General features: G+C 30.0%; 1 protein-coding gene across 1 annotated transcript in view; it reads right to left on the reverse strand.

Moving 5' to 3' along the window:
- Nucleotides 1–3,289: 3,289 nt before the first annotated feature.
- The window catches only part of LOC129966889 (deoxyribonuclease-1-like), a 40,233-nt gene continuing 22,058 nt past the window's right edge, over nt 3,290–21,464 (reverse strand). Inside the window, exons 2-10 of the mRNA XM_056081498.1 lie at nt 20,945–21,134; nt 18,858–18,946; nt 16,115–16,207; nt 14,946–15,046; nt 12,282–12,397; nt 10,810–10,964; nt 9,859–9,955; nt 7,199–7,250; nt 3,290–3,787 (exon numbers count right to left, since the gene is read on the reverse strand). Of these exons, the coding sequence (XP_055937473.1) occupies nt 3,399–3,787; nt 7,199–7,250; nt 9,859–9,955; nt 10,810–10,964; nt 12,282–12,397; nt 14,946–15,046; nt 16,115–16,207; nt 18,858–18,946; nt 20,945–21,124 (1,272 nt within the window). The 5' untranslated portion in view covers nt 21,125–21,134 and the 3' untranslated portion in view covers nt 3,290–3,398. The remainder of the gene's footprint in view (nt 3,788–7,198; nt 7,251–9,858; nt 9,956–10,809; nt 10,965–12,281; nt 12,398–14,945; nt 15,047–16,114; nt 16,208–18,857; nt 18,947–20,944; nt 21,135–21,464) is intronic.

Genomic DNA, 21,464 nt, shown 5'->3' on the forward strand with positions numbered 1-21,464 from the left:
GTAATTTTCGGTATCGTTGTAAGATAGATAAAATGGTGAAACTTTGTGTGCATATATGTAAATGTATTGTGTATAAGAAAAATAATTTACTGACATTTTTACACTCTTTGAACTGCATAAAAAATTAATTTTTTTAACTTTATTTTATTACTTTTTACATAATTCAAAATGCATTCATATGATTATCTACCTTATTTAAAGAAACTTTGTAATTGGCAGTATAAGTCAAGATGCAATATTTAAGGAAATAAAAACTTTTGCATTTTTTTTTAAAAAATATTCTGTTTATTTAAGAAATACAAAAGTTATATCTACAACTTAAATAATTTATTTATCTAATAATGTCTCTCATGATAAAGATAATTCTTAATTACAGTGGCTCCCAAAATTGAGTATACACAATACTCTTTTTTTCTTTAATTTTACTCTTTTTGATCTTAACATTCCTATTTATGGCTAATATTTATAGGAACGACAAAATATACATTAACAAAAGTATTAGGCTAAAAAACAAAACGGAGGAATCAATAATATTTTTATTACAGTAATTTTTATGTCAAAGTTGCAAATTCCAAAGTCACAAAATTGAGTATATACTTTATAAAATATGCGACTTGACTATCATTATTTATTTCCAAATGAATAAGTAAAACAGTTTTGTTACTTTAATTGGCAATCATTGATTTCCAAGCGAAAACAAACGTGTTGGTCATCATAATGAACTCCAGAAATGAAACAAATGTTGAAATTCGGAAACTTGTTATTCGATTGTCTGAAGATGGTAAATCTCTACGAGAAATTGCAAGGAAAATTCAACAGAGGCACGGATGCGTTCAAAAAATTATCCAGAAGTAAAAAATGGGCAAATTGCTAATAAACTTGGAAGAGGAAGAAAATAAATCCTCAGTGCCACGACCAAGAGAAGGGTTATTCGAGAGGTAGCAAACAATCCTAAGGTGATTGCTACATCTACATCGAGAACTATTGGAATGTATGTTTCTGCAGAAACAGTTCGAAGAATAATCCGAAAAGCAAATTAAAATGGTCGCGTAGCCAGAATAAAACCATTCATTTCAAAAGTAAATTGAGAGAAAAGAATTTCATTTGCTAAAAGTCATATTTCAAAGCCTCCTGACTTCTGGAATCAAGTAATATTCAGTGACGAAAGTAAGTTCAATGTTTTTGGTGGTGATGGTCGATGTTATGTTTGGAAAAAGCCCAATTCTGAACTTCTTCCTAAAAATACCAATCCTTCTGTCAAGCATGGAGGTGGTTCACTTCTTGTATGGTGCTGCATGTCTGCAAAAGGAGTGGGAAATTTAATTTTCATTCATGGAATCATGGACAAAATTAAATATTTGGATATATTGGAGAACAATTTAAAACAAAGTGTGTAGAATTTGGGTTTAGGGTCAAGTTTTCTGTTTCAACAAGATAATGACCCGAAACATACAGCTAAAATAGTTAAGTTATGGTTGTTGTATAATTATAAAATGCAATTGCACACCCCTCTCCAATCACCAGATCTCAATGTGATAGAAAATTTGTGGGCACAATTAGGAAAATCAGTTCAAAAACACGATACTGGGGGCAAGGAACACTTAAAAAGATTATAACAAGAAGAATGGTCGAAAATACACGGCGAAACAACTCAAACTCTTGTCAACTCAATGCCACACCGTTTACAAGCTGTTCTAAATGCACAAGGATATGCAATAAAATATTAATTTATCTTTTTCTCTTTTTGTTGACAGATTTTGCTAGATGTATACTCAATTTTCTGACTTTGGAATTTGCAACTTTGACATAACAATTACTGTAATAAAAATATTATTAATTCCTCCGTTTTGTTTTTTAGCCTAATACTTTTGTTAATGTATATTTTGTCGTTCTTATAAATATTAGCCATAAATAGGAATGTTAAGATCAAAAAGAATAAAATTAAAGAAGAAAGAGTATAGTGTATACTCAATTTTGGGAGCCACTGTATGTACAATCGTATGTTTAAAATTGGCATAAGAAAAAACGTCGAAAGGAAAATATCAGGAGTGACTTAAATTTGTTGAAGGGTTCTTATAGGGTTTCTGTGCATTTCGATTAGAACAAAATGCTTAAAATATAATTTCAAATTATCTACATTTGGAACATTTTAATGAAATTTTTAATAATGATAAGTGCGTTTTATAATTGCTATGCTATTTATTTTTTACAATTAATTTAATTAATATACTTAAATAATTAAGATGCATTGATTTCAGTAATTTTAAATGCATGCATGCATTTTGTGATTTGTAACATCTAACTAAATATAATAACATATATGAGTTATGTGTGGAAGTTTTAAAATATTTTGATGACTAATATCGACTTGTCCTATTTACTCTATTCTAGTTATGTCACTGATTTCGCATGATTAGATACTTTTTTTTTACCCACCTTCATTTTTTGAATTATTTGACATAAAAATGTCATGTTGATTCTTTCATTTGTGTATTTTTTTATATTTCACATCTTTGTTTTGAGGGTGTATTTTTCTTATAAAGTCTTAGATGAAAATGAATGTAGATAAGGAATTTAGATATATGAATACAGATATTTATAAATAATTAGTGATTCATTTTATCCTGAAATTCTCTTTCTCACACACAAAGCTAGAAAGCCTTTGGTTCATTATTACAAAACTCTGAACAATCAGCAAGATTGCTAAATCAACATTCTTTTATAATATGTTATGAATTCGTAACCATCACATAACATGGAATAAGTTTTAAGAAGAAAAGATTTAAACTGAATCTTGATCAATACTTTATCACTGCAGGGATGCATTTTTCTTAAATAATTGATGGCTGCGCTTTAGCAGAGGAAGAAAGGAACTGATATGAGCAGATGGGAGCCTGTTTAGCAGGTGGTTCATAGTGTTTAAATTTTTCCCTGTGGTTATGAGATCAATTTGAAGTGACATTACATTGTGTATTTATTATTAATTTCTTTAGCAATTTTATTAGGTGGATGGAAATTAAATATAATTTTTATATTCAAGAGTAATGGCTAGTGTTATTCGATTATCATTTGAAGAATTCCAAACTCATTTCACTGACAAAAGGCAAAACATGAATATCCTGACGTCACGCAACATAAAGGCGGGCTCTATATCACCAGCGAAACAGGATTCACTGCGGAGTGGTGCATACAGATGATGGCATGATCAACAATTGCATAATAAAGGAACGTTGATCAGTTCTTATTATGCCGACTCAAAAAGAAAGATGAAACAACAAAGAGCTTTTTTATTCTTCAAAATATCTTTATTTAGTTTAGTAAAGTTGTCGTACACAATAGTGAACGGTTGTGGGCTCATCTGTAGCTTCAAAGCAAATACGAACTGAAAATATCTTTATCTAGTTTACTGTTGTTGCAGTGCAATAGTGAACGGTTGTCGTCTTATCTGAAGCATCAAAGTAAATTCGAACTGAATATAATTCATGCTCCAAAAAATCATGCGATGTCGCGTCGTTCAATGCACCATGTTTGACCTTGTACACAATAGCATCTGCCGCTTCTTTTGAAATCAGCTGCTGATATTTCGACTGGAGTGTCTTCAGGCTGTCCAGGAGTGCAGTTCCATTTTTCGACTCGGAGTAAAGTTCCGTATAGTCTTCAGTACTTTCGATCTCGTAGCCGAAAGTGGTTTTCTGTGAACGCAGTTGCTCAGGAACGCTTTGAGCACGCACATCGTGGATTGTCAGACAAAGGCTGGGCTCCAGGTTAGCTTTTGCTTTTGCTGAAGCTTTAAAAAGAAAAATTATTATTTATTTGAAGATTCAAAATAATTAGAAAAATGTAACTTATTAATATATAATTTTATTTTTCATATTTTTCAAAGTATTCTAGCAGTATTTGTTTCTTATTCGAAACGATGATAAAGTGGAGAATTGTGACGATGCTTTAATAAGATATATATTTCATATTCTGTTTATTTTTATTTCCACATACCGCATATCATTAACACGCTATTCTGAGCGATTAGATTCCTTAATAGTATACGATATTTTACAAAGCTCAAATGTTTAAAAGTTTCCGAACTTTTAAACATTTCAACTCCCTTCACATCATCCTTTGCAGATTGAGTTTTTTATAAGAAGAACAAAAGTTTTTTTCCGAAGAAATGTTTTATTAGTGTATTTTTTATATTATTAAAAAGAACTTTTGTGAAGGAAAAACATTATAAAATATAATTTTATAAAAAAAAAACATTTTAATGTATTGCTTGATGAAAAGTTTTACCCCACATCACATTCTTGCGAATTATTGAAAAATGTATACAAGATATTGCCACGATCCACTAAAACAGAATCGCGATCCGCAATTTAGGAACTCCTGTTCTATAATATTACTGCTATAACTTCATGTTATTGTTCAGCATTCAGAATATTGAACGACTTCGGGGTTAGCAATACATATCTTATGCTAACAAGTTTAAAGTAAAATGACAAATTCATTAATTCAGATTTATAAAAATAAAAATGGGAAATTTAAAGCAAATTCACCGTTATACTACAGCAACCTATTTAAAGGAGTGTGGTGAAAGCTTATAAGCCAATTAACAACTACGCTACAAGGGCAATTGCTTTTGTATTGTGGTCATGTTACTGGGCTGCGAATCGCAAAGTCCCAGGCTCTATCCTCACTCATCCCAATCCACCACAGGAGAATTAAATTTCATTTCTGTGAATAGATCAAAAAGATCACATTATTCATTTTTTGTTTTGCCTGTCAAGTCGATATATATTATTAAAATCCTTTCCAATTTTCAGCTGACACATACTATCCATTAGATAGGTTTCGAAGTCAATATATTGTCTTTTCCTTTGATTTGTTTTTTGACTAAATCAAGAAATTCGAAAGTAATCGTTATATATAGATATTTTAGTCTATTATTTAATATATAAAGCTCAATGTGTGTGTGTGTGTGTTGACGCTCTACAGGCTAGACCGTTTCATCTACAGCTACCAAATTTGGTACATGTATACCTTGGAGGACGGGAATGTGCACCTGGGGTTCCTTTTTTTGAATTTTTAATTAGAATTTTAACTATTAATTAAAAACTAACTTTCCCGCCAAAAATTCTTTTCATTTTCCCCACCGCCAAATGAGTAAGGCTTCAGTTTTTTCCCCCTCAACAGTAATGAGGCTAGGCTTAACATTTTTTGACCGATTATTTCAAACGATTCTGTTTATTTTCTTAACGTTTAATGCATTTAAAATTAAAAATTGTTAATTAATCGATCTTTCAGATTCATTCTGAAGTACTTTTGAATTAAAATAAAATGGATTAAAGGAAATAAAAAATTTCTAATCTGCATAGCGTTACCCCAACTGGTGTAGAAAAATTCACGCTTTTGCGTTATCGTAACTGGCGTTGAAAATTCAAGCATGTGCATTGTGTTCTGATTGTTGACAACGGATACGGACTTTTTGAAGGCTTAACCTGTTCTCGACCGATTAATTTAAACGATTCTGTTTATTTTCTTAGAGATTCATGCATTTAAAACTAAACATTGTTAATTAATTGATCTGTTCATGATGAATCTGAGAAAACTTTGTAGAAAACTTTTTGAGATATTACATAAATTAAGAAAGATATTCTTTAGTGCCCATAAGGTTTAAATACTCAACGACTCTGTTTTCAGTACTCATATTTTAAAAAAAATGCTTCGTTTCAGTAAAAAAATTTCCTTATATTAATTGCAATTTAAACATTTCCACTTTAGTTTAAAGCATAAATTCTACGGGAACTAAAAGAAAATTAGAGAGATACATATTACGTTATTGTTGAATTCCTTTATAATATTATGAATGAATTATATGATTATCAAAATTTGTAACTTTAAAATATTTTGATGAAGAAGCTATTAAAATAGGAGTTACATGATATATTTAATTATTAAAATTTTAACGAGCATTAAGATTGGTGAACCGGCTGGTCGCCAAAGGCGGCTAGTATTTAATATAAGTATCTATAAAAAAAGTGTTTACTTATTTTATTTTTTTTATTATTTATTGAAACATTTTTTTCACATGAAATAGGAATTTAATTTCATTTTATAGTTAATTGAATCTTGGTATTTTGAGCATAATTAAATTTTGGACATTAATGGATTAAATATGAGTGTGTTACAAATACACATTTGAAAAATTCTCCATATTGATTTTGATTCTCGTTGAAAAATAGTTAGATTAGAGCCCATATTAGTTTATTAGTTAAATCTGATTAAGCAGTTTATAACTTTGAATAAACATACAGCGAAGAATCAGGCTCTCTCTTAACTATCTCAAGTATTATCTATCAATTTATTTATTTTTTCCTTCAGCTGCATTCTATAAAAAATCATAATTTTTTTAACCTATTCTGTTGGCATCAGCCTGTAAATGTATTACTATAACATTATGCATTATAAAATGTCAGAGATGGATTGAAATTTACATCTGAAATGTTTATACAGGAAAATACGAGATAGAAAAGCTTATCATTTACATATCAAAATATCCAAAAAATTTTTTTTATATGTCTTTATATCAATTAATCATCTGTCAAAGCACTGTCCGTTTGTTGTAGTTTTTTGGAATTATTTATTGTATGGATTTGGTAACTAAATAAACATAAATACATTTTTTACTGTCCTTAATCAAATATACATTGAAAGAGAAGTATTTGCAGCCGCTTTAAATATTTTCATTCGATTTACACTATTGTATAACACAAAAAGCATTAATCTGGAATAGAATTTTTTAATGTTTTTTTAATCAGTTCAGTGACTCTACTTTTTCAACTTTAACAAAAGGTTTGCGGATAATTCCTCATAGAAATAATGGAAAAGTAGAGGACTTTCGATACTTGCTCTTTTCATCGAAATTGTTTTTAAATCCTGAATTTATTTAAAATTAAATTTAAACTAGGTAAGAACATAGATACTGTGATATTTATAAATGAAATCAAAGAAACTTTTTAATAGAGTTAACATCAGTTATGAGGTATATTTATTTCATATTAATTATTCAAAATATTATGTATGAGAATATAAAAGAAAATCAAATTCTCTTTTAACTTTCTAAACCACCACCAAAAACACCTACTCAAACAACATTTAAGAACCTCCACCAAATCTACCCTTCACCTATTTATTGATTGATTCTTACTGCCTCCTCTGAGTTTCACTTCAACAGGCCAATGATCAGACACAGCCAGAGCCTAGGAATGATTTATGATAATTTAAATTTTTTTATGAAAATTAAATCATGCAATTTAAAATTAGTAAATAAAACTCTGAGTGATTTAAAAATTGAGGAGAAAGTGTTAAAACTTGAAATCTTAATTTATTTACAATTCTACAAACTAACAAGTCAAACAGTTTGGAATGTTTTATAAAACCATCGATCGAAATCTACTAGCGAACGATTTTAATCTTCGAAATGGCAACAGAATTGAAAAATCAATGCAGCCCGCTAATAGCGTCTCAGATTCTCAGAATTCCTTCCCTTAGATTCTCAGAAGATAATCGATTTTCTAAAACGCGTGTAGGAGTAAATATGGCTGAATAAAACCATAGGAGCCCTGACCGATAACCAGGCATCCTTTATTATTTAAATACTTTCTTTCAACCTGAACTATTTCAGTTTGCTGACAGATTTTTCAGCTTTTGTTTGGAAAAAATAAATAGTTTGAATTTTTGAAATAAACCGAAAGCTTTTTTTCGAAGATAATTTTAAATGGCCTAGGAAACTGCCATTTAAAAATCGATCGATCATCCATCGACATTTAAAAACGTGTCGCGCCATCTATCGGCAACAGTGAATATTAACTCGTTAAACTTTCATGAGAAGAAAATAAATCTAAATAGAATTTAACCTCTACAAATAAAATTCTTTCTTGTTCTTTATATTAAATATGGTAAAAAACAATTAAATAATTTTGCCAAAAAATTTAATCCTTAGCCCTAGGAGAATCAATTAGATGTATATATGTATATTTTTAAATTACAAAAGCTCATTTAATTACTTTGAGAAGTTAAAAAAAAATCTGTTGGGTTTTCCCTAAAGCATCTATTGTAATTTTTCCGAATAATTCATTTTCCACTCTTTACTTTTTTTGTAGGTAAACTTTTTTAATTGTTTAAATCAGTAATGTTAAGATTAGAATGGTAACTGAGAAAATTTATCCAGGTGAAATTTTTTATTAAATTTGATCATTACTTTCAGAGTATGAAAATATATCCTATAATAAGGCATTTTATTAAAAATAAAGAAATTGTGACTTATAATCTAATATTTTCTTTTTTTTAAAATAAATAAATTTACTGAGCGATTATATTTCTTTGTATTAGGTAATCTTTAATTAATACTCACAAATATAGCAATAATCCCATATTTCTAGAATTCGCAGTGAATAATACGAGATGCTCTACAGCATTATTATAATATTTTCACTACAATGATTGGCATTCAGAATATCGAATAATAATAAAGATATAGTAATCTTGCGAAAATACTACCTAAAACATGATCACTTTCCGAAAGAATTGAGTTTCCAGTTTTTTATTATTTTTTAAATCCAAATATTTCGTTAGTATTATCTCATCTACATCGCGGAACAAGAACGAAAGTGACAGAAAATTTTGTCTTCAGTAATTTTACTATGAGATTTTTGATAGGAATTTCTTTGCCACGTGTCGATTTAGGCAAGGAAATTTTAGGTATCATTAAAAGAATGTTCTAAGCATTAGGAATTTTTATCTCTTCCCTCTGAGTGTGGGAAATGCAAAAGTCATCAATTTTCTAGAGCGCATATAGATTTAATTAAATAAAAAAAATTGGGAGTTGGATCTGAAAATAATTGTACATTTTAGAATGAAATTAACATGGACTAATTTAAGATAAAAATCAGGAAATTAATTAGAATTTAAATTAAGAGATATTATATTCTAATTTATTGACATGATTTCCAATTAATTTACATTCTAAAAATAATTTCTCAATCTCTGAGACTCCACCTTCATAGTAACTACTGAGGCGTGGAAGGCTATTACTTTTCTCTCGGAACAAAAACGCCGTTGACAAATTCTTTTCTGAAATTATATGAGCTCAGAATACTTTTTCAAGTTCTATTTTCTACTTTCTGCCTCCTTTATTCAGTTAGCTGCATTGCTTGCCATGGTTTGGACATATAAATTGTGAAAAAATATAATAATTTGACAGTTTCCTTAGAATTATATAGAATAAAAATTGTTATCCGCGAATATTTTTACGAATCACGTTTAGCATATATGTGTTAAATCACTGGATTAAATTGTTGTGGATAATTCTATCTATCAGTAAATATCCATTTAGATATTATTTCTCCTAAATTTAATCTATAATGGAATGATATTACGAGAATTACGAAATTTTGAAAGAAACTTGAAATTATTGTATTATTTATTACACATGTTATATAGATAGATACATTTTGATGAATGAAATTATTGTATTATTTATTACACGTGTTATATAGATAGATACATTTTGATGAATGAAATTATTGTATTATTTATTACACGTGTTATATAGATAGATACATTTTGATGAATGAAATTATTGTGTTATTTATTACACGTGTTATATAGATAGATACATTTTGATGAATTTCACGATTTAAATATGAGAATCATCTCATAGGTAATAATTAATTTTAATCAGATGATTACTTCCAAATGCACGAACCCTTTGTTATTATAGATAGGCAACTAAAATTAATCTTATCTTCAACTTAACAAATAAATACACACGTACATATACTTGAAAACGAAATGCCTTCATCTTACCATATCTGTGGAGATTCCGTAAAGATCTCTATATTTAAAAGCTCCGGCAGATTCCCAAATAACAGCATCTTCCATATTTTCTCCAGCAATTATGATTCTGAAAAGAATTTATTTACTACGTATACGGATTTAAGGCTCCACATTCAGCTGAACAAAAATTAAACAAATAGCAGCCCACAAGTAGTAATTGGTTTTAAACAACCACGACAGCACAAAAAACGGCGAGACAGAACTCAGCAGGAATAGGGAATACATATAGCGTACTATTCTCCACTGTCCCCTCACTCTACCTGTACTCATCCGTCGGCTCACTATTATACAACTGGCTATTCAGCATAGACTCGATTTTGTTTCAATATTAGACTCCGAGAGTCGGCGAACGGTTTAATTCTCAATCCACTGATTGTTTGAGCTTCACTAAAGGTTTGCGCTTAGTTAGACTAATCCAACTAATTCGTCATTTACTAACTATATGACCTACTTCGGCTTCGACAGCCGCCTTTAATAGCTTCCAGAGCAGGGCACAGAAGGTTCTCGAAGAAGCGGGCATAATTCGCCTTCTATTGGTCCTATCCTATCGCCAAAATTCTTGGAGATTCTAGTATCATTCATTTTGTCACCTATGTCGCCAAATTCGGCGCCAAGGCCCCAAATGGTTATTAAGTTTGTTGCCAAGCTCGGGGGTCATTGATCCGGCATCCAATCAACATTCAATAGAGCTGTCCGTAAAATTATCTTTCCTATGATGGAACCAACTGTGCTGATATATAATATATACTATATACAAACACCTCCTGTCTCATGCACGAAAGCGTGGAATGTTCTGTATCAGAGAAATGAAAGTAAATTATGTCTCCTTCCCCGTGCTGCTGTCTTCCGTTTTCTTTCCTGTTGCTATATTGGGATCTCAATTAAATTTTCGTTAGAATCAAACTAAGTAGCGAATAGTACCTGTCATAGGGGCAGCAGTTGATAGAAAGAGTGGTGTCGAAATCGTGTGTAATGAGCCAAGTGAATTCCTTCCTTCGCCAAACATCGATGTTGTCCCAGTCCGATATCCGCACATTGGCGCATCCTGCATTCATATCGCCCATCATCATGACGTCCTGAAAAGCATGAAATTTGTAATAGTTTTTAATTTCCTTTAATAATAGTTTTTAATATCCTTTATTTTCCAGCTTGATGCGTTTTTATAGAAATTCCTTTAGACAATCAGTTTTGACCAAATCTTTTTCATTTAGTCTGTTTTACATTATTTTTAAGCATTAAAAAATCAATATTTTTAAAGTTTGATTTTTGTATCTACCCATGAATTACGCCCGCAAAATATCCGGAATGAAATTTTTAATTTCTGTACTTTAACTTAAATTTATAATTTCACATTATCTTGTTCATAAATCTTAATTCTTTAGATTTCTTAGGGAAAAAAATGGAAAAATTCAAATTTATATGCGTTTTATACATTTTTGAAATTTTCAAATAAAAAATTTAAAATTCTTCATCAATAAGCATTCCCACCAAATCCTATGAAATAAAACATTACGTGACATCACAAATTCGTTATAGAAAATCAATTGCACTCATATTTCAAGAAACGTTGCTACGGCAAAATATTTTAGAAAAAAAAAACAATTTATGCAGAAATAAGTATGTATAAAATAGATTATATAAAAAGCATTCGAGCAATTGATGTTTTAACTATTTATCTGGTGCTGCGCTTCAATTAAAATTTATTTCGGCTACTTGCAATTACAGTGCAACATTCATCCAGACTAAAATTAGAGCTTTTATTCATTTCTAAAAGTACTTACTTTTATTTCTTAAATTTTAAGAAAAAATTTACATTTACGAGGTAAATATGCATGCGAATCTAAAGTTTAGTTTACTTTAGTTATATTAACATCCCGTTTTAAAGCAGCTTTAGGGCTCTTTTGGGATGGACCTCGTAATTTTGAACCACGGTCGATGATGAGGATGGCACTTGAGCTGGCACTCCGCTCTCAAAACTTCCACATTACACAGCGGGAGGAGTTTGGCACCGACGGATTTAACGCCCACCAGACCGATTACACGACGATTCTTAGGTGAAATCGGGTCTCGAACATGAAACTCTCTGGTTTTGAGGTCGAGACCGTATCACCAGGATACCTGGCGCATGCGAATCTAAAAGTAATTCAATCTAGGCATACCTTTATCTTTTCAAGTTTGAAAGTGCCTGATACTTAAGGATTAGGACTTTTTGAGAGAATCATTCACGCTAGGATCATCGATAGTTCTTTGCAGTAAAAATTCTGTTTTTCCAAGAAGCAAGTCATCGTTACTTGTTTATTGGATTATGACAACACGGATTATTAACATGACAGAAATAATTTGTATAAGAAATGTCTTTTTTAGCTATTGCATTTCGTAAACTGACTCCTTACCTTCACTTTAAAAGTCTTGACGGCGTAATCATATACTTTGGCCATAGCACTCGTTTCATTGGCTGCGTTTTTGGGCTGCGTATGGACTCCGATGACGATCATTGAATCCAAGTCCCCTTTCCAAGGAAACGAAAAAATGATAATGAGGAAAATCAATAAATTTAGATTTAAAAAAAAGACAATGATGCTTGCATTATTTAAATATCATACTTCCAAAAGAATTTCATAAATCACTAATATTTTTTAACAGTAGATAAATGCATTTACAGCTTACTAAAGGATTTGTATTCATAAACCAACTGGAGTGACCTATCCAAAACTTTCGCGCATACTCTTTAATAAAGATGCCATCTCGGAGAACGCCTTGCTTGGCACTGGCGTGCAATGGTTACGAAGTACAACTCTTTGGTGTGAATTTAGCATTTTTACTGAATCTACTATGTGATTCTTGCGGGGGTTTTAGGTGATTAATCTCTGGCATGTGATTAATAGTATCGGAAAATCGAATTTGTGTTTTAGACACGTTTTCCCCAACCGATTGGAACAAAAGTCTGACACAAAGTTAATCTTTTAGTGACAAAATTAGATATCAAATTTGATATATTTAAGTCATTCCATTTTTGAGTTATCACGTTTATATGTTTCTGAAACTGAAGACCAACAGACAATTAATCCGCTGTTGGATATGGCTCAAAATTTGATAGGTGGCTACCTTATAGATGTTAAATTTGTGTACTGAATCTTATCTATCTAGTTCTCTTCGCTTTGTAGTTATTGTGTTAACTTATATTCGAAGAGCCGGACAGATAAATTTCCTCTGAACAAATTTTACTCACATTTTGATAGAAATCTACAAATTCGGTGTAAAGACAGTATACCAAATTTCATTCATTCAGCTTAAAGCATTTTTGAGTTATATTTGTGACAGACAGATAACTGTGATGGACATTTTCCAAAAAAATTTTTTCTCGAATCTAGGTAAGTTTGATGCTTGGAGATTTTTCAAAATTTCGGATTTGAATTTATAACAACTACTATACATTCTCTATAACATGTATCCGAGAAAGTAAAAATAAAAGAATGGGGATTTAAAATTTTTTTAAACCTTATCATTGCTTAAAGAAAATGGAAATACTATTTATTCAATTTATGTTTTCACTTACATTCTTGTTTACGAATCAAATTTGTTTAGGTTGATAGTTTCTAAAATTCGTAGTTAAGAATTTTAATAAAAAGTGTAAAGTCGATTGATCCAGTTGCTTATTCTGGTATAGAATTTCCTGATTACCGTTTTTCATTGAGAGATGTATTTAAATTCCTCAAGAGAAATAACAGCACCGATGATTCGCTATTAAATACTTTATTTTTATTTCAAAACTATAAGAATTTAATGTAAGGCAAATTGCAATTACAAGAAATCCTTTTTCAATTGCTTTCGACGACTCATCCCAGAATTTCGCAGTTCCGATAAGAACAGTTTCCTTATTGAATAGAGAGTAGCTTTACTCTCTTGAGGATTTTATTCTCTACTTTATTGTTATTATTATCTTTTAATTTCCATGAGAAAGGTGGTAAAATGCACCCACTTAATAATTCTCGGATTACCTTGGTAGTATTTGAGTGTCCTATTAGATATTATAACCGCAGTTAAAAGACCACCTGACTCCAAGGAAATCTCGTCCCCAGGAATACCAAATTATCATTACCAGTCGACATTCTGAAATCAAACACACACTCATACGGAGAGAATGTTTAATGGAGAAGTGGATTGTTAAGTGATTCTCGCTGTTCTTTTTTTTTCTTCGCATGCATGCGTCCTTGACTTTCAGATTGTTGACTGGTGAAGATATTTTGTGAAGGTCACGTGGTCTGCTGTTACGGACAGCGATTTTCCTTATGTAAACGAGGTCTAGACGATCTGCTGATAATCAATCATTCTGATTCTTACTACAATTACTATCTATCTATTTATAACATAATTTGTGGCTTCATATGAAGAGGGTACATTGATCAGTTCAAATATTTTCATAATAAGAGAATATTATGCCTTTTTAAAATATATGCACAAAATATTTCTCATTAAATAAAATTTGTTTTATTGAATATTGTAATTACGAATTCTTTATATCTAGGCATGATTAAAGTAAACATTTAAAAAAATATTTTGAGATTAATATATTGCATATTGTTCCATAATAAATGACAAGATAATCCTTTAAAAGTAAGGAACGCATTCAGAAATTTAAGCGAATTATAGTTTTTTTTTTTTGATATTTTGATAATCAAAGGAGCAATTAATTTAAAAGTCAAAAATCAGTTAAAGACACTTGAGTATCTCAAATATTCTTAATATTCTTATATTAATTTTTTTTAAAAGAAAAAAAATGTCTCAAATAAAATGTATAAGCTAATTAGGAATTTAAATAAATCCATAGGCTAAGTTCGGAACTTTAACATATACTGAATTTGTTCTTACTTTCTTTTTAATTTTTATTATAGTAAATATTTCCTCTCAAAAATAATGCATCGCATCTTACATTTTTTTATTCTTATACTAATGCATTTATGATATTACCAAAAACATAATTGTATTCTTCGAAGTACGAAATTTTTTGTAGAAAATTTAGAACAATTTCTGATTTCAGGTTTCTAAGAGATTCTTACTCAGAGTGGGTGTTGCGAAGTGGGCGATGTACGGGGGTCTCATGAAGTCATCTTTACGATCAGGAAAAGTATGACCTGTTAAAAATTTAAATTTGTCGTTCCTGCAAAAAAAAAAAAAAAAAAAAAAAATTAGAGAAGAGCAGAAAATTGTACTTATAATAATGAGATTGTATTTCAATGTTAGAAAACAACATGGAAGCACACAAATGCAATGTGATAAGGTTACAATCTAAAAAGATAAAGGAAAACTGTTGTTAAAATCATAATTTTTCGTTGTCATTCTTAGTTAAAGTTTCTGACGAATTTTATAACTTTATTTTTTATGTTTCTTCCATTGTTGAAGGCAAAAGAAGAAGGATTCGATTTAATATTTCTGTAGCTACAAGGCAAATAAAAAGTGATGTTACGATACGGCAGAAGGTAAATGAATCGAACATTTACGTTTTTAATAGTGCCATGACTCACGAGGTTAATCCCTTTAAAAAGGCTCATATGAACAATGAATAGAACATATGCAAGAAAACTGCAGCAATATAAATTTAATACTTGATATTTAATGGCATCATTGGCAGGAAGTTATATATATAAAAGATGTAACTGAAATTAAATCTAACCAATATTTCCGGCAAACCAGCTTATAGCAAAGACGACAATCACGCAAAAAATGGAAGGGGAGGGGGAACAATTAGGAAGATGAATTAAAAGAGGGCCAATATATTAAGAAATCGAATTTAAGAAACAAGTCTAATTTAGTCACATAAAGACTGAAAAATAATTCATGCATTTTATATATTCTTTCAACCTGGTAATAACTTGCAACATCTCGGTATAATTTATTATAACTATATCAGTGCCCATTTTTTGAAGAAATGCAGGACTATTTTGGATTAAATTTCGTTACTGGAATCTTGGTCAGACAGCCATGGCAGCATCTAAGTTAGAATCAGCGTCTCCTAACTAACATATCCCACTAATGGCAGGACATTTGATCCATACTTCAGAAGTAATATGTTTCAGATTCACAAGCTGGTGGATTTTTTGCGGATCGGATTTCAAACCTAGAAATCTCCAAAGCCAAGGTCTTACTCCTCCAAGTTACGGCGCCCTCTCTTCCTATTTTAATGTAAGCCAATGATCGAAATTTTTTAAACCTAGTTGGGAGAACTCACCTGTAGATATAAGCATATTGCTCTTTTATATTGCCTCTTCCCACTCTTTCACTGATCTGCATCAAGTATTTAGAATCTTTTTGACGATGCAATCTGGAATAAAAATTTCTTTTATTTATTTAATAACACAAAACAATTATGGTACAATTCAGTTGTAACAGTGACAAAAAAGCGCCAAGAAAAAAATTTCGTCAAATTATAAAAGTATACTTAACTGCATTAGTATATATCATGAAAATTTTGAACATGCAAATTCACATGTTATATAGTTTGACGATTAAAATCTCCAAATTGGCGAAATTTTTTCTTGGCGCGTTTTGGTCGCCGTTACAGCCGACAAGTACTACAATTCGAAGAATTTATTATTCATGGCAAAAGTAGTGAATAGAATTCTGACTTGATTAAATTATAATCGCTCTCTCAAACCTGATTTTCTGGGGGAAGACTTATGTTATATTTCAATCCTTTGTATTCTAAAGTTGAACAATTATTCACTGAATAAAGCGTGCATATCAAAGCCCCGAGACCAATAAAATGTAAGTTAATTACTCTCAAAAAATTATATTTGGCTTCTAATTATTGTATAGGTATTTTTTTTTAATATAGAAATCAAGAAGCCTAAACCTGATGCATCGCGCAGAATCATGCGTCTAGAGTAGGAAAGTTAACACTTTCTCAACAAGAACCACAGAAGCATAATTTTTAAGGTTACTAAATTATAACTCAAAATAATTCAAAATATGCACTTCACCAATATAAGCAGTTCATATGGTGATGAAATGGTACGGCAATGACCAAGGGAAGTAGCATAAGTAATTAATAATGAGTTATTTGCGCATGCAATTAAAATTTACAAGACAAAAATTTAGAGTAAGTACTGCTTGATCTTTGAGTAAATCAGTTAACATTTGGAGCTTCTATATGCTCTTCAAAACTTCTGTATGAAAAGATTTTTTTAGATTACGGTATATGAAACTATGAGAGCTGTGTAAAAAAAATAAATTGTAAAATTAACATTGGTCAAAGTAATTTGTTACATGATAATTTTCGTTTATACAACATAACAGGCGTCTTGGGATATTTTCATATATAATAATTCTGTTTTTGTCAAATTATTGCCCCTTATTAAGAAAGGACAAATATCCAAATGATCATGATTAACTATTATGTCATGAAATCCCCCGTGAGTGTTATAAGAATAACTGTTATTAAATTATAATTATTAATGATTGTGTCACAATTTACATCGATCATTGATTTATTTAGATAGTTTTTTTGAAAATTGGTTTATGTCAGACCAGCATAAAAACGTTAAAATTTCTTGAACAATCTGAATATGCCTGAACAAAAAATATGAAATAGTATTTGCAAAATATCCCATATTTCATTTCAGTGTTACAGTAAATCTCATTACATTTATTTTCCGATCATATGCAACATTTGCAGCTATTGCGTTAAAACAAAAAGATTATGAGCTTATGAGCTCAGATGCGTCTTAGGGGATGTTAAGATATTCTATCTTTACTAGAGGGAGTAATTCTCCCTTCGACTTCTTCATTTACTTCCATAATACGAAGAGTTTTGTGTTTCATAGTATAGTGAGAAACACAAAACTCTTCATATTATGGAAGTAAAGATAAGACGCCCAATTATGGATCAAAGAGAAGACGCCCAAATATAGTTTGGGCGTCTTCTCTTTGATCATTTGGATGCATAGCAATTTTGAAAACAAGAAAATATGCTAAATTTCATTCATCCAAATATTTGCGTTTTCGATTTGTTACGTTCACATGTTCACGAATAGACCAAAAATCTGCTAATAATCTGCTAATTTAAGATGCGATACACATTTAAAATTCTGGTGGTTTGATAGATCTTATCAAGCTTGAGATGGTTAAGAGCATATGTATACTTGCGCAGAAGGGAAAACAGAACAGATTCCCCGGAGACAAGTGTCATCTAAAATTTGATTTTAAAAAAAGCTACTTTTTTGATGCATTGAATTCTTTCAGATATCGTCCTTCTAGCTTATTGAGTTTTTGAATGAACAAACTCATACAAAACGGACGATAAAGTAATACAATAGCCTTTGTTTTTTAAGCCAGAAGTTAGAAGTTGAATGGAAATCTTCAGCTCTATTGGTATGTTTGTTAATTATAGTTACTTTTGCTTTATAAAATTCATACGAGAATGTGAGAAGTTGCATTGCAGATATGTATTGCATCGCTTGAGTAAATTATCCATTGATTTACCGAATTAGTTACATCTTTCAACATTTTACATAAAATTTCTTTAGTTTCTTTTGGAAAACTTGAACATTTATTTAATTGTTGCTATTTTTATGTTGACCATACTTTTTTAAAATTACAATCAGTCACCCCGTTACCAGAAGAACTAAACCGTATAAACAGAAATTATTGTGATTGGCTGTTATGCTCATTATCTGTCTGTTAGCCATACTGTTAAGAAATTGTTTTAATTTTTATTGAAATATTAAAGAATTCATCCTTTTCAGAGACAATTTTTTTATTTATATTTTAACTCTCAAAAACTACCTCTAAGTAGAGAAATGGCACGATTTGTTGTTCATATCTGTTTACAAAAGCTCTAAAGGAACAGCAGATGGATAATTAACTCGACGTAAAATGGAAAGATGATTGTTATTGCATCAATAGTTTGCGTTGACTTTGCTCTTTGAGAAAGTCTGTTGACAAACTACAAATTTTATTGAGGAAACACTTACTTGTTTAGATCTTTTACAAGATTTTCCATTAGTTCCTCTTGGGTGGTAACTATTTCTTGTATCAGAACCAAATCATACCTTAAAAGGATCTGAAAGTGAAAATATGGAAAAAATTTTGATTTTTGATTAATTGAATAAAATAACATTTGTATAAGCGTTATACATATTTTCATCTTACGATTGAAATATATCGACTTAAGTCAAAAATTCATTGACAGATGAAAATGAAATTTACTTTTGAACTATTGAGTTGGGCAATAGATGCCTAATGGAGCTTTTATTAATAGAAGAACTCCCAAGATGTGAAATGGGATTTTAGTCTAATTTGGTGATAATTAATTCATTTTCTACAAGCAACCTCACGAATTTTAAAACGAATGTGTGCAAATTAAATAAATGCTTGCTTGTAAGAAAACTGAAAGAGAATATGTTTTTAAAGAAAATCATTGAATTCATTCTCATGAATTTTTATCAAATAGATTCAAACTTTATCGCTTAAAAAATATTTACCATGCACATGCAATTCAGTTTTCATTAAGACGTCGATTCAAAAATCAAAATATATTTTTAATGATATGATTTATGATTTATCATACATAGGAATAAAAATGCACGTTTGCCTTTCTTCGAATTCAACATCACATTTAAAAAAAGTTACTAATTATGTGTAGTCAAAAATGGCTGTAATCATGTTACACATATAAATACGTGTCTAATGTATAAATATTAATAAATAATTCGCACAAATAATCTTATATCTTCACATTTACCTCTTCCCCTGGCAAAAATCATCTTTTACCTTAAAAAATGATATTTAAGTATGTCTGTTCGATTTTTATATTTTTTCCCGACATTTTTGATTTTTAATATTTTAATAAAGTTGGTATGTAATCAAATGAAATAAATGTCTGTGTGTAATTCAATGCAATCATTGAAAAAGCATTCCTAGTAACTAAATATACTTACATAAATTGCTTTATCATTAAGGAGTCATTGGCAGAAAGCATACTAATTTTGGTAGATAAGAAATCCTCATAATAAAATAAAGACAGTAAAACATTTTGGAGAAACATCACAAATCGTCTTTCAATCGATGGTTTTAACACAAATCTACAATTCTGGTGTAAATTCCACAATGTTTTCACTTACAAAATATCTTTTTTTTTTAAGTAAGATCTAAAAAAATCAAAATGTGTCAAAATTTTGAGCTTGAATTTTTTTGAGAATTACAATACTGTCTCTCTCTGAGTGCCTTATATACAATTGTTTAATGGAGCCTAATGCAACAACACGCTACTTTTTCTCCATATTTCAGCTTGGATTGTCTTTGGTAATCGTTGGTAAGAGTAACATATTGCCGTGTACGCGTAATCATTGAATATAAACAGTTGTTATTTTTTTCATTTAAACACCTTTTTTAATATGGCCTGATTCAGACGGTTGGATGTTTGTGGATTTGACATAAGAATTATGTGATATCAGACTTTTTTGATAAATAAGGAGATGGACGTAAATCAAATTTGGCAGGATTTGACTGCGTTTCATTCCATCAAAAAAAAAAGTGCAATCGATTGAAGATTATCGGTCATGATTAGTAGAAAAAGAAATATGACGAGTTTAACAAAATCGCATTTATTTCAACTATATTATTTCGACACGCTTATTTCTTTGTTTTATACTGTTTCCTTCTCATTCTTCTGTCTGAAATATCGCCAACTAGTAAGAAGAAACTAGTCAGAAAAAACAAGATATATCGCCAACAAATCAGAGCCATGCTATATCACTACTTTCTAATTTCTGATTTCATATTTCATATGATTTTCGGATTGAAACAAAGTCAATAATCGATTAAAATTTTACTGAACAGACATCAAATGCCTTGCTTATATACCATCGTAAACTATCATTTCCCGTTTATAAATGATTAAAATTTACTGCAACTTTATGAAGTCATTGATAACTTTATTTAAATTTTCCAAGGCTCATTTCCTACAATTTCGTGTGACAAAAAAATTTTCATTTTAGAAATCTAGACACTTCAAGGGCTTAAAAAGTGAAATGATCCACTTACAGGAGATGGAACTTACTTTTTTCACAATGTCCATCACAGTCTTGTTGCTCATCTTGCTGACGCCGAGATTCTGGATGTTGAAAGCTCCCACCAGAACTGGTCTCTCCACCGTCTGGTTGGTCCAAGTGGTTCTGCATGTTGCCAGAGAACATAAGCAAAAGAGCAACAAAATGATACCGCAGGTATTCGATATCATCTTTTTTGGCCTAGGGCAAAAGAGGTAAATTTAAATTTTTGATGTATGAAATATCATTTATTTTGGAATAAAATTCATTTGTTTTTATATGACCATAAACGAAGTGTTCAATTGATTTTATAGTTAAATAGTTTCTCAAAAGTCCAGAACTATTCCAATCTGCTGCTATTTTACTCCAATGTTTTTGAAAAGCGAATTAGGAATGTTAAAAGAAAAAATATTGTTAATGTATATGGATTTATATGATCTTGCCTTGATACAGACATTAGGATTTTGAGTTATATCTTGTAATATTTATTATATATTACATAATATTGAAATAATTTGTAATAAGATAATA

The sequence above is a fragment of the Argiope bruennichi genome, chromosome 4 (assembly GCF_947563725.1).
Source record: "Argiope bruennichi chromosome 4, qqArgBrue1.1, whole genome shotgun sequence".
Classification (NCBI taxonomy): Eukaryota; Metazoa; Arthropoda; class Arachnida; order Araneae; family Araneidae; genus Argiope; species Argiope bruennichi.